A 16,104-nucleotide genomic window follows, 5' to 3' on the forward strand; every position below is an offset into this window, starting at 1 on the left:
GACCTTACTCTAATGACACTTATTTCATCTTTTTATGAGAAATATGTGCTCTATGGAAATCAGTTCCTTTTAATAAAGTTACTATTCGCATGTGCTGTTTTTTACAGGTTTTTTTTGTGGCTGCACCATAGAGTAACATTAAAAAATGCTTAAATTGCCACCTTTCGGTGGTTGATTTTGGCCAAAATCTAAGCTAATCTAATATAATCAGTTTACTAATCACTAAAAACGTGAAACAAAATTAGCTGTGCCCAGAATAGTGGTTACTTAGTTTATTTAATCATAAAAATTGAAATTGAATATGCACAACTTGGCTTTTCCTCGTAGAATTTCTTTTTATAAATAAAATAATGTCTATAAAAGATGTTCTATGTGGCAAAGCCAAGTTGTTCATATTCAATTTCAATATGAAGATTTTCCATTAAGTGATACAGAAACAGTTTTATTGAAATGATCAAAGAGGCATGGGAAGACCTGGAGGTAGGAATGAAAGTGGGCGGGGAATTGGTAAAATCAGTTAGGTTTGCTGATGACCAAGCTTTAGTTTGTCAGTCAGCCAAGGGGCTGCAAGCATTGCTACGTGAATTGGAAATTCAGTGCGACAGGTATGGGATGAGAATCAATATTAATAAAACAAAGGTTATGCGATTTTCTAGAAAGAAAAAGGCTAAGCTTAACATTAAAATAGGAGGGCAAAAACTAGAGCAGGTAGAACAGTTTACGTATCTCGGTAGTGTTTTGGACCAACACGGTCAAAGTAGTAGGGACGTAAGGAGAAGAATTGCGCTAGGCAAAGAAGCTTTCACAAGGAGGAGGGAGTTAATGACGGGGACGTTGAGTAAGAATATTAAAAAAAGACTCGTAAAAACTTTGATATGGAGCGTAGCTATGTACGGAGCGGAAACGTGGTCATTGAAGCAGGAGGATAGACGTAGACTGGAGGCTTTTGAAATGTGGGTGTGGAGAAGAATGGAGAAGGTAAAATGGACAGAGAAGAAAACAAACGAGGAAGTACTTGGTATGGTGGGCGAAGAGAGGGGTTTGCTGGGAGAAATCGTATGGAGGCAGGAAAAGTGGATGAAGTGGGTATTGACCGGCAGTGGGATGTTGAAGACTGTAATAGAGGGGAGAATGTTAGGCAAACAAGGAAAGGGAAGGAACAGGATTGGGATGTTGAAGGGGATGAAGGGAGGAAGAAGAAAGTACTCTGAGGTGAAGAGGGACCTGATATAGAGTAGGATGATGGATTTTGTGTTTTGTTGGGAGTAATAAAATGTTTGTTTGGTAGTTGTGTCCATCCAAAAACCTACCTTAACCGGTAGATTACCTTAAAAAATAAGCACATTATTACAAAAATGGTCATCTCTTTAGGGATTCCTCAAAAGATTTATTTCTAATAAAATCCTAAGGTTTATTATTTTCTTAAAAACTGTTCTTTCCCCAATAATGTGGGGGTTAGCGGTTTTGCAGCTAGGGAGGTGTAGGGATGAGGATGGAAGGAGGTTATATCCTATCAGGGAAGACTGCAAGCTGGGCAGAGGTGGGGGAGGGAAAATTGCAGGATGAATACGAGTAGTAGAATACGAAGAAAGCAATCCCGAAGCCCCATGGAACAAGTGAGTGGCAAAGTATCAATTGCTGTATACTCTCCCATGCAATCCATCCCACCAATGATGGGATAGGAAGGGTATGGGGGGAGTTAGCAGAGGGTAGAGGGGAAAAAATCACCCCCATTTGCCCACTTTGTGAGGTTATGAAGCCACATTACCATATGGCTCATGAGCTTTTCATGCCATACCCACATTAATTTATTCCATCCCACCCCCCAGTGGAAGGAGGGACAAAGAAAGGCAAGACGATGGAGAGGGGGTTTTCATTGGGGAATATCTCATCAGAGGAGGATGGAAAAGGGTGGCAAGGGGAGCACTCCAAGGTGTTTTCCCCAAGATGTTTTCTTCAAGAGGAAGTATATTAATCCATAATTGATCCAAATCCCTGGTAGGAAGGGTGGCTGGTGATAGGAGGAGGTATGGATGTAAAACTGTGCAGTTTCATTAGTCCTAAAGGAAATCCTGGAACTTTTTTTCCCCTGAAGAGTTTTTTATCTGGAATGGTTAATTTGGCATTAAAATTTATAATCATTTATCATCAGGCACAAAAGATACCAACTCATATCAAATGTTTGAATCTAGGTTAAAATCTTTTTTATTAAAGAGTTGCTTTTATGGCCTAAATGATATTTTTTGTCGAGGCAGGACAAGCTGTAATTTTACTTTAACCATTTCTCAAAATGTTTGTGTACATTTTTTGCTTTCGTATGACGTATCTTATACCATTGTAAAAAAAGCAATATGAAATAATATATTTTCATACATTTTTACTTCCCCAAATCTGTCTTACTCACTTGTCAATACTATCAGGTGTACCAGCATTCACCTACCGCTTTGACTCAGATAGCACTCACAGAGTCTAAGAGTGAGGCTGATGCAATGGCACACACCAGTTGAATCAAAACAGTATTATCACTTGTGTTTGTTCCTGACATTAGGGCCAAGAACACCTTTGCTCCTTCATTCATTCACTAGCAGGCCAATTCAATTTTTCTAAGCATCAATTGTTGCAATAAAAAGGCACTGCAACAATTTTTTCAATACCTAATATGGTAAAGCAAGGCTGTGCACATGACATCTTCAAACTGAAAGAAAAATAATAAGATTTTAACTTGACAAATTGTCTCTTCTTTTCTACTCTCCACTTGGTTCTTTTTCCAAGTGGAGTGAAGCCCCTCTATGCCGCCCTTGTTTATGCCATCATTCTTAACCCCATATTATTATAGAGAATGAAGTATTGAGTCCATTCCTGTCCTTTAACGTTTCCACCATCATAAGGAGGCATTGGGTGGCTTGGCATGGTGGCTTGCACACTGGCTTCCTACCGTAGGGGCCTGGGATTGAATCCTACTAGTAGCAGAACTATTCATTGGTATCCCGATCCCTACTTGGGGCTTTATATGGAGAGCACTGAATGTAGGGTTTCCAGTCTATTAGATGGGGATATTAAAATGTGGATCCATTGGTACCTCCCATGAAGCTAATGCTGGAGATGACTTCCTCTTTACCCTTCCCCTATTCCCTGAAAATCCTACCTCTGCCAGATGACCCACTTATCCCTAATGTTGTGAATGTCCTCAATTGGCAGTTGTTTCTCCTATGAACTAACTACCAGCCAATTTTCGTCACCACCTCCCAACCTGCCTCCTTTTCTCAACCTCCTTGGTTTACGTGGTAATTCTGCTCTGATTTTTGTGTAACTTATATTCCTTTGTACTTGATACTATGCAGATGTAAGCGATAGTGTTTGTACCATTGTAAATTGTATGTACCAAATTGAAATCAAATTTATTTTGTACAAAATGCATTAATTTCTCAAATAAATGCCTGAAATAAAATATTTGTAAAGAATATTTTGAATTTTTCAAAAATCACTTTTAATGTGTTGATGTCAAATTGTCATCATCTCTGAACTAGGTGTACATGCATTTTTGTAATCTGCAAACATTAGAATGAAAAAAATAAGCCTGCTCAAAATTTTCACTCCACACTTATTTGGTTGTTTTACTGTCAATGTAACTTTGAATTCTTGTCTTTTTTATATGAATTTCTTTTGGTCATCTAAGACTGAAATTTTCTTTGAGTTTTATGGGTGAGAGGAGGGGAAGTGAGCAGGCTTTGAAAAAGCACTTTGAGAACTAAATAGCACAACTATGTATTGTTTAATTAGAGCAAAATAAAAACAGAAAATTGATGGTGGATCTCAAGATTAAAGCTTGGGTGGTGTTCCTTGCCATACATCTGGAATAAAGTGTCTATAAAAATGCATTAAAAGTTATGTGAAATGTTATTATGTTTGCATCAGTTCAAGTAGTAGCATAATTTGAAATGCAAGCGGCCATGTTTGTTGCTTTTTTTATAATAAAATACATTGTTCGGAAAGATGAGGACATAATTTTTCTGTTTTCTTTTAGACTGGATATAGCTATGGTTTTGGTTTTGTTAACTACCAAAAACCAGAGGATGCAGCCAGAGCAATTGGAACCCTTAATGGTCTACAAGTACAAAATAAAAGGTTGAAAGTGTCGTATGCTAGACCATCAGGAGAGGAAATAAAAGAAACGAATCTTTATGTTACAAATCTTCCTAGGTATAGTATTTTCCTTGTGCAATCTTACCATTTTACACATTTATTTGAAACTTAATTATTTCATCTTAAATTTACAGAGATATTACTGAAGAGCAGCTTGAATTATTGTTTGGAAAATTTGGCAATATAGTTCAAAAAAATCTGTTGAAAGACAAGGTAACCAGCTTGCCAAGAGGTGTAGCATTTGTGAGGTAAATAGAATTAGAAAGCTTTTCAGCATTTATTTGGCTTTTCACAAATATTTTAATCTGGATTCCATTAAAGGAAGTGCTTGAAGTGAAGGCTTGGAAAACTTTTAAGCTTGTAGAATGGTAAGCAGTATTAATGTAATATTTTGATATTTGATCCTAAAAATGATTTTTTTATGGTATTTCTGTTTGTAAATTAAAAAAAACATTTTAATGTCATCATATGGTTCACCTTTTTATTGCACCTGGTGTTGTGAGAAGCTAATTATTCACTTGTAACTTGTATGTGCTGCTTATTTTCCTTTATTGCTAAGAATAGAATTTTGAAATTCTATGCAAATGATCACTGAGGTGGCCATAACTTGTTTGGAATAGCATCACAAAAGATATCAGCTCTTTTTATAGAACTTTTTTTTCAGAATTAAACTTGTTTCCAGGATGCCTGTTTCTATTAATATCGTCATCCATAATGGCATATTCATTAAAAACAGGTGATGTCAAGTATGCAGACTTTGAGCGAAAAAAATGCAGTATTTTTAAGTCATAGTATATTTTAAGTTATTATGAACTAGTTATGTGGGTTCCATTGACTACTGATGAGGATATTCCTCTTCTTTTGATTCTGTTGCTGGTTGAGTTCCTAACTTTGGTTCTGTATTTTTGTTCAAATAGTTTTGGCAAATGGATAAAAAGCTATCAACGGTTACAATAGATAAAAGATTCAAATGCCTTCACATTAACTATCGCCTTATTAGAAGCTACGTTTATGATTTATATTTTTTCCATGATATGACAAAGTTTAACGTATAATCTTTATGTTTTTGAAGTTTCAAAACTAAAAGATCAATGTAAAAAATGTATTGATACATTGTTATGGTACTGCGTGATGCATGTTTTAGAATATCTTTTATGAATGCAGATTTAGTTGCAGACAGAGTTTCCTGATATTTGTGGTACTGGTGTCGTGTATAGGCAAGTAAAAAGATGAAAGGTAATTTTTGAAATTTTTGAGATGCATAACAAATTTTTTGAGATAATGTGTGTGTGCATAAAAATCTTTGGTGGAAAACCCCGTGGTTTTTTTCCGACTTGGATAATCTAAAATGAACCAATTTGACAGATTTGTTGAATATACCTAATTTCATATTCAAATTTAAAGATGTAATTTTATAGTTCAGAGTTACCATAATGAGCATAAAGTCGTAATCCATTAGATTATGTTCAGGGCTTCATTTTGTAAGAGGTTATTAATACAACTACAGTATAAGCAGAAGCAGTAATGTTTTTTCCTGTAGTTAAAAAATATTTAACAAAACAAGAATGTTTCTGGCTCTGACTATGAGCAGCTGTGGATGCACAGGAATCTGCGTGACAGACTTAATTTAATGGCTTAAGGAGACATAGGCACAAAGGGTTCTTGAACTTCTGGGTTGAAAAGGAAATATGGTGTTCAGCAAGGAGGGACCATCAAATTTTTTTCACACAACTACTTGGGTGACCATTTAATTGTCTTTTATATGAATTTAGTGATTTGACTCCAGTTTTTGCATCAGCAGCAACCATTGCAACTTGAAACACTTGTGCACTTGTTTCTGATGATGAAAAATGTTTTCAATAGTATTTCTTCTCACTGGGGAACAGAAAAAAATCATTTGAGACTAGGTGTGGAATATAAGGAGGATAAGGAACATCCTTCACATTGATTTTTTTACGTGTTTATCGATTGAAGTTTGAGATCATGCAATGTCCATGATGTAGCACCTATCAGGTTACTTTGAAATGTGGCCTTTTGAAAATAATATGCCTTAGAGAATGTTCATTATATCCCTATATTATGCTTCATTTACCGTTTTGTGCACTACTGCATGCTAATACATCATTTTCTGAATATTAAAAAATGATATGACCATAACTTTCCATGTTTTTTTGGTGTTAACAGTGCTGAGATTTCCCCTCGAGATTTGCCATTTGCTCTCAGGATCAAAATAATGTATCATAAGTTTCAATTAAATGGATAAAATTTTTAAAAATTTCCACCTTCCTGTTCCAAAACTTTCAAAGGAATCTCCACATAAATGCTCTGTTATTTGAGCATGAAAAGTCTTGGAATGCACTTGGCAAAAGTACCTCTCAAACAGTTTTTATGTTGCAATCATTTAGGTGGCATCCAATGCAATTTTTAATGTTTCTGACAATGGTTTTAAACATTTTTTGATGATCTAGGTCCACAATGGTAGCAGTGATGTTAATGTTTACTTCTGTGAGATCAGTGACTGTAGTTCTACCTTCCTTTGGAATTATCTCCCCTCTTTAAACATTTTCAATTTCCTCAAATCTGTGGAGTCAACAGGCTCTCATAAGCCTCCTTTATCTTATTTAGGCATCAGCTGCTGGTGTGGGTTCAGGGAGGGCAGCAGATCTTCAAATGTGTAATCATATTTTACCTCCATTGTTGGCATTGGCAAACTGAACATTTTTTAAACTTGTAATGACTGCCACTGATGCAATATTGGAGTAAAATCAATAATGCTATGCCTCATATGCGTTGCACATTCAGCTAACGCTGTTACATGTATTTTGCTGTATTATGAAGAATTTGACTAACTCCCTTAGCTTCTTATTGTTCTGCTATAGTTCAAGTCTGGACAATATTTGCAAACACAATGCAGATTTGTTTTGGCTTGTGAACATTCAATCTGGTGAACATTGGTTATAAAGATAATTATCAAATGTTGCATGTGTAACAAATAATGAAAAGGTATGACCCCAGGTTGCCTATATTTCAGGAAATTGATTTTCCAATACCTAAAAATTTTGCATAAGATTCATTATTAAGTTGGAAATTAGAAATTTTGCCACTTATAATCTAGCTCTTGATTCTTATTAGTGTTTATGTAAGTTACCTTAATACCTTGCCTCCTCATGTTGTGGTGACTAAAAAGACAAACCAGAATACCAAATAGGAAGATTAAATAATGAAAGTACAATTACATATTGAATGATTTTCAGTAACCACTTTTCTTGAACCAAATAATTTAGAATTCAATGAAATTTTTAAGAATGCGCCTTCTTATTGTTACACTGGTATTGACGATTAAAACCTGTTACATGTGAAGGGTAGTGGAAACAATGTGAGTGCATTTGGTATTAATGCATCATTTTACAGCAGCTGACTTCCTAATTCCAACTTGTTTACATACAGTCTATCAGATGTTTCTACACGCAAGACGCATTCAAAGCATAAATATTAATATTCTGTCTTCTTCACATGGTTTAACAAGAAGTACGCCTTATTTGAATCATTTTTCAGGGGCATCGTCATTCCAATTATTTTGTAGTTTTGCAAAATAAGCTCTTGTTTGACATTCTGGTTGAGAGTCTATTTGTATCAATGGCAGCTTTGTTCAATACTTTGTTCTAAAAACATGTCATGGGATCTTTGTTTCACGGCAGTGTCTTTGTTACTCATCTTCTGTCAACTTTTAATTACAAATCTAAGTCAGGATGCCCTTTGACCTGAAAAAATTGTTCACAAATGTTCTTGCATTCATTTGTATGTACTGCTCACCTTTCCACAACATACCATTAAAAGTATAGAGCAGATATTTTTTAGTTCTAATAGGTACAATATCTTAAGATTTTCCAAGCCAAGTCATTTTTTTGTTTGAAATATATCTTTGGGTTTTGCATTTTCTCACAATTTAACTCTTTTAAGTTAATAGCTAAATAATACTAAACTATGTATAGTTAATTAATAATGCGCTTTCTCAGAATCTTAGCATTTGTTATTTCCAAATGATGCAGAGTAAATGGTCATAAGCAGTTCCAAATATACTAAACTATATACAAATAATTAATAATGCGCTTTCTCGGAATCTTAGCATTTATAATCTCCAAATGATGCAGTGTAAATGGTCATTAACAGTTCTAAATATTCTTACGCTCAGTAGAAGAATCTTGTGTTGTACTACTCTATTCATCACCACTTCATCTGCTAGAGGTCATTTGGGATGACCTATCTAGAGGTTAAGCTTCTCTAATGTGATATAAATCTAAATTACATGTTAGCATATAATTGAATGAAAACTTCCACAAAAATAATTCTCCGTAGATTTAAATCATCTGCAATCTCTTCCAAGTGTATCCATTTTTTAGCCTGAAAGTTTCACCGGCATGGCAGTCAGGTTCTTCAAGGTCTCCTCGTGTCAGATGATGCTGACTACAATGCTGCAGGGAAATGAGGATAACCCAAAATTTTTAATTTTGAATGAATTTACTCTGTGTTAACAGTGTTAGTGCAATCAAATAAAAAGGCTCCCTTCCTACTATGAAGGTGAGACACCCATGCTCAAAGCTCCTAGAAATTTAAATTCAAGTTTCCTTATTTGATTAAAAATATAAAAAAGTGTTTCCCCCAACGTGGAAAGCTAGTGAAGTTTTGCTCCTCTGGAACACTGAGGGAGCTTTCAAGGAATTTTATCATGTTGTTCTGGAAAATTGATAGGTTACCTAAGTAAGTTCTACACTTTTAATTCTGAGCATTGTTCCAGAGATAGTATTAATTGGCACACACAAGTATAAGTCTCTTTCTTCTTCAGAGCCCTTACCCTACCTGACACTTCTTTGGGAGAGACTGCATTGATATTGCAAAGGGTTATTGAGGCAGTGTGTCATGAAAATAATGGCCTGAACATTTTGTTCTTCAAAATATTTGTTTGAATAGTTTGTGTTCATATTTAGAGAAAAAATTTCATTTTCTTCCTCGGCTTTCTAGTCGTGTAGGCTGTATAATTGTTGTTCAATATCCTTTGTTTTTGAGTGATTTTGAGGCTTTCTGTTGTGTGATAATAATAAATTTTAAATAAACAAATGATACTGCCCTCACCCTTGTTGAGATTCCTTTTGTAGTTGGTGAAAAGGTACATCACTACTTTTTAAGTCTCAGTTTATTATCCCAGAAAAACCATGTTCCTCTAAGGGAGGGTCTGCTGTCAATAGCTTGCTGTTATAGGAGAATTTTTTTTCTTGATGGTGTACTTACCTACTAATCTTCATGTATTCACATATCCTTTTGGCTTAAAGCAGATATTGTGTGTGTCCAATATTGCAGGGTATTATGGAGTAGGCCCAGTTTCGAAATAAGATCACCATTTCTGAAACCTACTGTCAATAATTATTAGCACATGGCTAATATTTATCAAAGCATAAACTAGTTTGGGAAATTCCAAAGAAACTGCGGGAGATGCTGCAACAGTAACTTTAACGGAGTCATCCGCTAATGTGCATTTCAATGCAACAATTTCAGAGTGTAAAAATCATTCGCCTTGACTGGGACTCGAACCCAGATCCCTCAATATCCGGTCGAGTGCTTTAGCCACTTAAGCTACCAAGGCGTCCTCTTAAACTCTGAAATTTTGGGGCTTTTAAAGGAACTAGATGTTGTGACGAAATACCGTACATACAATGTCACATGCATTCGTAGTCGTGCGCGAGGTGCCACTGTACACGAGGTTAAAGCCAACTTAAGTTTGGGAAGGTGAAACACCCTGGGAAGCTGAAAATATTCCCTAGAAAGCTTGAGGAATTTCTTGCGCATTGGATGAAGGACACTCATTTTAAAGCATAAAATGCAAACATGTTTTTAATGATTCACGATAATTAGAAATTAATTTTTTCGTTCTGTGTATATCTCAACCAATACTCTCTTTATATTTTGGGAGTGTTTAAATGTTATTGCACGTACAATTTGTCTTGAATTGAAGCAGCAAAAAGCAGTTATGTGAGTTGAATCATGTTAGACCTGTAATGGGTGATATCTCACTTAAAATTTTAATGTTCCAAAAGGCACCAACTCCAAATTATTAATCATGTTTGAAAGGAACAAATACTTAACTTGGAAAGCTTTAGATTTCTTCACCTAAAAATGACTGCAAATGAATTTCATTTTGCAGTCAAGCTTGCATCTTTTCTCAATTTGTACAACATTATGCATAGTATACTGTAATAATATTTATATTCAATTGGTATGTAGTCAAGTGTAAAGTAAGTTCTTATGCATATGCTCTGAGTCTTAAAAGCACATGACTAGGCTCTTCATTATTTTTTTAGTTCAACCACTCCTTAGTTAGTTTCCACGTCTTTGCTTCTCTTAAAGCACACTTTCCATTGCTGTGTATCAATGCCTTTTAAGTCACCCCTTGCTATAGGAGCAACTTTTCTAAATTGTACGTATGCAAGATGGAACTGTGTATGACTGTTTCCATTACTTTACTGAGTTTTTAATACCTATCTGCTATGAAGGAGATAAGGAATTATTTAATAAAATTATATATTTAATTCTCATCATAGAAGGGTTTGCTTGTAAGGAACTTTTTGGGGCTGATATAATATGGGATGTAAATATCTGATATTTCAATATTCTTATTGAGATTTATTTCTCAATAATTATAATTATTTCACTTAAAGGTATGACAGAAGAGAAGAGGCCCAAGATGCTATTAGGGGCTTAAATGGAGTTATCCCTGAAAATGGCACCGAGCCACTTAGTGTAAAAATTGCAGAGGAGCATGGCAAACAGAAGGCAGCATATTACGCTGGCTGGCAAGCTGGCTATAATCAAAGTCGAGGTCAGTTATTCTTAACTTCATTGAATTATGTAAGGCAGTAATTTTTATTAACAGTAATGGGTTTTCAAAGAGTGATAACTATTTGAGTGGTGGTGTTATAATTGTATTGTAGCCAGATAAATAGTTTTTCTCTAATGCAGCATTCATTATTGTGTTTGCCATTTCAATATTAAAATTTTTATTATGAATGTGAACTTCTGTCCTTGTTGTTTATATGTGTAAATATTATGTACTTTATTTTGGAAATGTAATGAATGTGGTTAATATTTAAGATAAATGCACAGGCCTCTGATTTTCAACAATGATATCTTATTTAGTTCCAATTTTTTCATGGCACACCCAATATTTTTATTAAAAATTTTTTAAATTAACTCATGTGACTGTAGGATCCAGTATGTACATTTTTAAGAAGACTTATTTAGAAGCAATTTGTGGGGTCACAAGGAAATTTTTTAAATCTTTGAAAAACCATGTTGTTAAAACTGTTCTGCCTTCATAATCAGTTCATTTCTTTTACATTTTATAGCAGTAGGATTTAATGACTAGTATTTAGTACTTGTAAAGCTGTTATGATAATAAAAATTGAATGTTTAAACTATTTCTCTTAAAAATTTTCCATGGGTATTTTTAACGTAGACTAGCAATCACAATAAGTTGGTTTTTCCCCTCACACTGTAAAGAATAAAAGAAGTTGGTTTTTCTCCTCACTCTAGCAAAACCTTAGTATTACAGTGAAATCCCCAATATATGTATATTCTTTCTTATGTATTGAATGGGAAGGGAAGGAAATAAACAAGAAGAAAAATTGTAGAGAGGGAAAAAATTACCTTCAAACTGTGATTGATTTTGGCTGTAAGAATTGATGGCCTTAATATACTGTTAAAATTAAGACAGAATTTGAAATACTCATCAAATAGTGATGGAGGGTCCTCTTAATATGTGGTTTCGAAGGCATTGGAATTCCTGTGGTAATGATGGCATTCTAAACAAAAATGTTACTGCCTCTTCTAGCTTTCAAGTAAGTTTTTTATTTCAGCTGCTTCCATCATATATGTCTTAGTCTTATCCCTTGTAAATTATTACACTGTGTGTTATTTTAAATGTTGATGCTAAAGATGAATGATATACCAATTTATACAAAATTTGAAATTGGTATTAGGGGCTTCTATTTCTTTGTTATGAAGTAATATAATTCATAAATACGTGGGAATTGGGCAGATGTTGTCAACATTTAAAAACTAAGGAATGGAGGGAAATATTTCCATTGAAAGTGGAAGAGGAAATTGGAACTTTGGGTTCTCAGAGGGTTTTATAATTATTATTATAAATATATATGATTCGGAATAATTTTTATATGATGTGTAAATATTACTCTGCATTGATGGAAATGACCAAATCATTGACAGGAGGATGAGGCTGTTGCAACAAATAGAATCATCTCCAATATACATATATTTATAATTATGAAGTTTTGAATTCCTGTTTCTTTAAGTTTTAAATTAACATAATGCTATTTTTATTAACCTTGCAGTCAGGCTCTTAGATGTAAATGTATCTTGTTGATGAAGGCAATTCTTTCAAGGTTAGGTTATGATGTGCAGCTAGGCCAAGGAATGTATTCAAACAGTTGCCAAAATCCTCACTTTTTCATGAAACCTACCTGTATATGAGCATATGTGTTATTAGCATTTCAAATTGTATTAAAATGTTAATTATACATGTGCTAAGAGTGTATGAGGGCTAACAATTATTGTGCTAACTATTAAAAAGCTGATTAATAGGTTTTATGTATATTGGAACAGAGCCAAATCGGTATAAGTCTTTATGGTCATATGATTAATAATTTTGCTCAATGAGTTTCATTTTTGACATGCACAAGCCAATTTTTCTAAGAAATATTTAGTCAGCTCTAGATTTTTTCTGCTGTCAGCTGCTCTTAATATTTAAGCAGGGTTTGCGAATTGTTCTAATAGAATTATCAAACATTTCATTCATGTACAACTAGAAACTGGGTCACCAAAATGGACTCATTAATTAAAGGGTATAAATAAATACATTTTGGGATGTGTATAATGAGGATAAATTTATCATAGCCATGCATTAAGTGGCAACTCATATTTTGGGTTTCGCTGTATTCCTTAAACTGATGCTTCTAAAAATCACAGTAATGCCATTTATATTTTTACTAAAGTATATTTATCAATTAGATGCTCATTCTTGAGTTCTTTAGAGCTGTGCTAAAATTTTGTATATTAACTAAATCTGAATAGTGTTTTCTTTATGGGAAATTAAACTGCATAATTTCTGGTCAGATCTATTTAACATGTAGTTTAATTGGCAAACAGTCTATATATTGTCTTTACAAGTACCGATTAAATATTCTTTACTGCTTATTTGAAAACATTTATCCTGAAAGTTATTTCTGATTTATCAACACTAGATGCCTTAATGGGATATTTGGTGTTATGTTGATAATTTTGCCTAAAGCAATTTCTTGGAATTTGTCAAAGGTAAAAACAGCCTAGGTGTTTAAAGTTTGCTTTAACCTTGTGGTCTGTGGCACATCGCGCACGACCATGAATGCCTGTGACATGTTTGTACGGTATTTCATCACAGCATCTTGTTTGTTTAAAGCTCCAAAATTTCAGAGTTTAAGCAGACGCCTCGATAGCTTAAATGGCTGAAGCACTCGGTCGGACACTGAGGGATCCAGGTTTAAATCCCAGTCAAGGCGAATGATTTTTGCACCCTGAAATTGTTGCACTGAAGCAATTATCTTCAGTTAAAATATTTTGATAATCCTATAATCAAATAGAGGTAATAAGAAAAGATAGTAACAATTTTCCTCTGAATAAGTCTAATAGCACCACCCAGTATCTACATCTACTCAATACTCCACTAGCCGCCGCAGGGCATGTGGCAGGGGGTGTTAGGATACCACCTGTACTTAAGAAAGAAAAAGAAACGCATTTAAAAGCCACAAATTTATACTATCCACAAACGAAACATGGCATACATTGATGCAAGAACACTTAAACCCCACACACATGCAAGCACACAAATTACCAACTAACATACACATGCACCTACAAATATACCTAATATTTTTGCAATTTTTAATTTTGTTCAGACTTGAAAATTCAGTGTTTTTAATATTTCTGGAGTGACTTCGGTTTCTTATTATTATGATTTCTGATTGTTCGGGGAAAGAATGAGTATTTTTATCTATCTTTACTAGAATCTATCTCCCTTATTATCTTTGTTAGCAGTTAATGCTTGCCGAACGGTCTCTATGGACCTTTCACCAATGCCAGGAAATGGGGGCATGCATGTCATGATGGGGGACCTTTTGCACTCTTCAAATTTTTTGCATAAATTTAATCATTCGAGGTGGACACTGTGAATATTGCCAGTACTTATATTGAAACATAAACATCAACATTGGAACATTGTGGGTTGCGGTAGTCCAGGGGGTAGAGCATTGGAGGGGCCCGGGTTTGATTCCTGGGCAAGGCACTCTGGGCACATGCAGCTACACCCTAGCTATGTGATTTTTCGGGTACCAGATCTTCCTGAGACCATTTCAGGTATGCTTTTACGAATAGCGAAAAGCACGAGATGGTGGAATGGTGATTGAAAAGCAAACACCATCCTCGCTGTCGTAAAGAAAGCATTTAACTTGATTAAAATTTCCAATGTTAATATTTCCACAGGCTTAGCAAGCATTTATAGTTTCTCATTTTTTCATTTCATGTTTCAATGTATTTCATCATCTTCAGGTCATGGCTATTAAACTTATCTAGTGGAAAATTATAACCATCTTTTCTTATTAAGTTCAAATTCCACCGCATCATGCCTGAAACTACTCAATTAGTGCAAATTTTAAATGATCAAACAAATTCATTAATGCTATTATTTTAGGTTTTAATTTTCTCTATTTTTACCTTAAAATTTTGTGCCTTAAAAGTAGATTATTAAGAATGGTGGTGTGCAGGTTACTCAGATGGGTAATACAATAATATAATAACAACCTGTACGCTTACCTGTTAACCCAAAAATAATGGGTTCAAGTCCCACCTTTCCATGTCCTTTGATAACTCTGGTGATTCAACCCTTGAGACACCTGGTGATTAGCCAGGAGTGGTTTTTCAGGACCCCTGGGGTATACAACCCAATGGGAAAGGTCAGATAAATTTATAGAGGAAGAAAAAATGCAAGATATATTATCTGTGAAAACAAACTACTATTTTTATTTTAACATGTAAGTTTAAATGGCGGCAGATTCAAGAACTATAAAACTATATTTATGCTGCTGAAATAAAATTGATACTTGCAGGGTATATTATATTAAGTTCACAGTAGTTTACATGAATATTGGACCAATGTTTGTCATGCAATTGGATCATGGTTTGATTGCAATTGAGGGAACTTAAAAATTATTAGTCATAATCAATTATGTATTTAGAGGTTATTCGATTTTTATAATTCATTATTTGCGGAAAAAGTTAAGGTTAGGTGAATATGCATGTAATTCAGTGATAAAATACAAAAATATTTTGAAAATTACAATTTTTTGTAATTTTTTCTCAGGTTGGGAAAAAATTTTAATTTTACAAAAAAGTTCACGAATAATTTGATGCTTTTATAAGGACTCAAATCTAAATTGATTTAATTAGTCTTAAAAATAAGAAAAAATGAAATGTTATCATAAAATAAGTTAATTATTAACATATTTACTCTTTGCATGCTCATTTAACAAGTAGTGAAAATGTAAAATCCAAGACCACCGTGCCAAATCAATGATACTTTTTCATGTATTGAGGGAATTGAAACTATGATGGAAATGTTAGCAAATTATATTCTTCCAGAGGCAGCTTATTTCAATGAGCATGCTGTATAACTTGTTTCACAAAAGCCAGCAAAGAAAAGTGCTAACCATCTGAATACAGAGGTAGGGATGTTAATGCACCTAATTGTCCACCGGTTAAAGCACTGTGATTAGCACTTGGGGCACCTTTTAAGAGGGTCAACACAGTATTTGGTTTGGTTCAAAGTTTCACTATTAAAATCTGTATTGAAATTACACTGTC

General features: G+C 34.2%; 1 protein-coding gene across 1 annotated transcript in view; it reads left to right on the forward strand.

Moving 5' to 3' along the window:
* Positions 1-16,104, forward strand: part of LOC139694306 (sex-lethal homolog) — a 29,284-nt gene that overhangs the window by 3,494 nt on the left and 9,686 nt on the right. The window contains exons 3-5 of the mRNA XM_071592785.1: positions 4,025-4,200; positions 4,278-4,391; positions 10,854-11,014. Of these exons, the coding sequence (XP_071448886.1) occupies positions 4,025-4,200; positions 4,278-4,391; positions 10,854-11,014 (451 nt within the window). The remainder of the gene's footprint in view (positions 1-4,024; positions 4,201-4,277; positions 4,392-10,853; positions 11,015-16,104) is intronic.

Source organism: Hetaerina americana, unplaced genomic scaffold (genome assembly GCF_022747635.1).
Source record: "Hetaerina americana unplaced genomic scaffold, ioHetAmer1.1.p SCAF_5, whole genome shotgun sequence".
NCBI classification, from domain to species: Eukaryota; Metazoa; Arthropoda; class Insecta; order Odonata; family Calopterygidae; genus Hetaerina; species Hetaerina americana.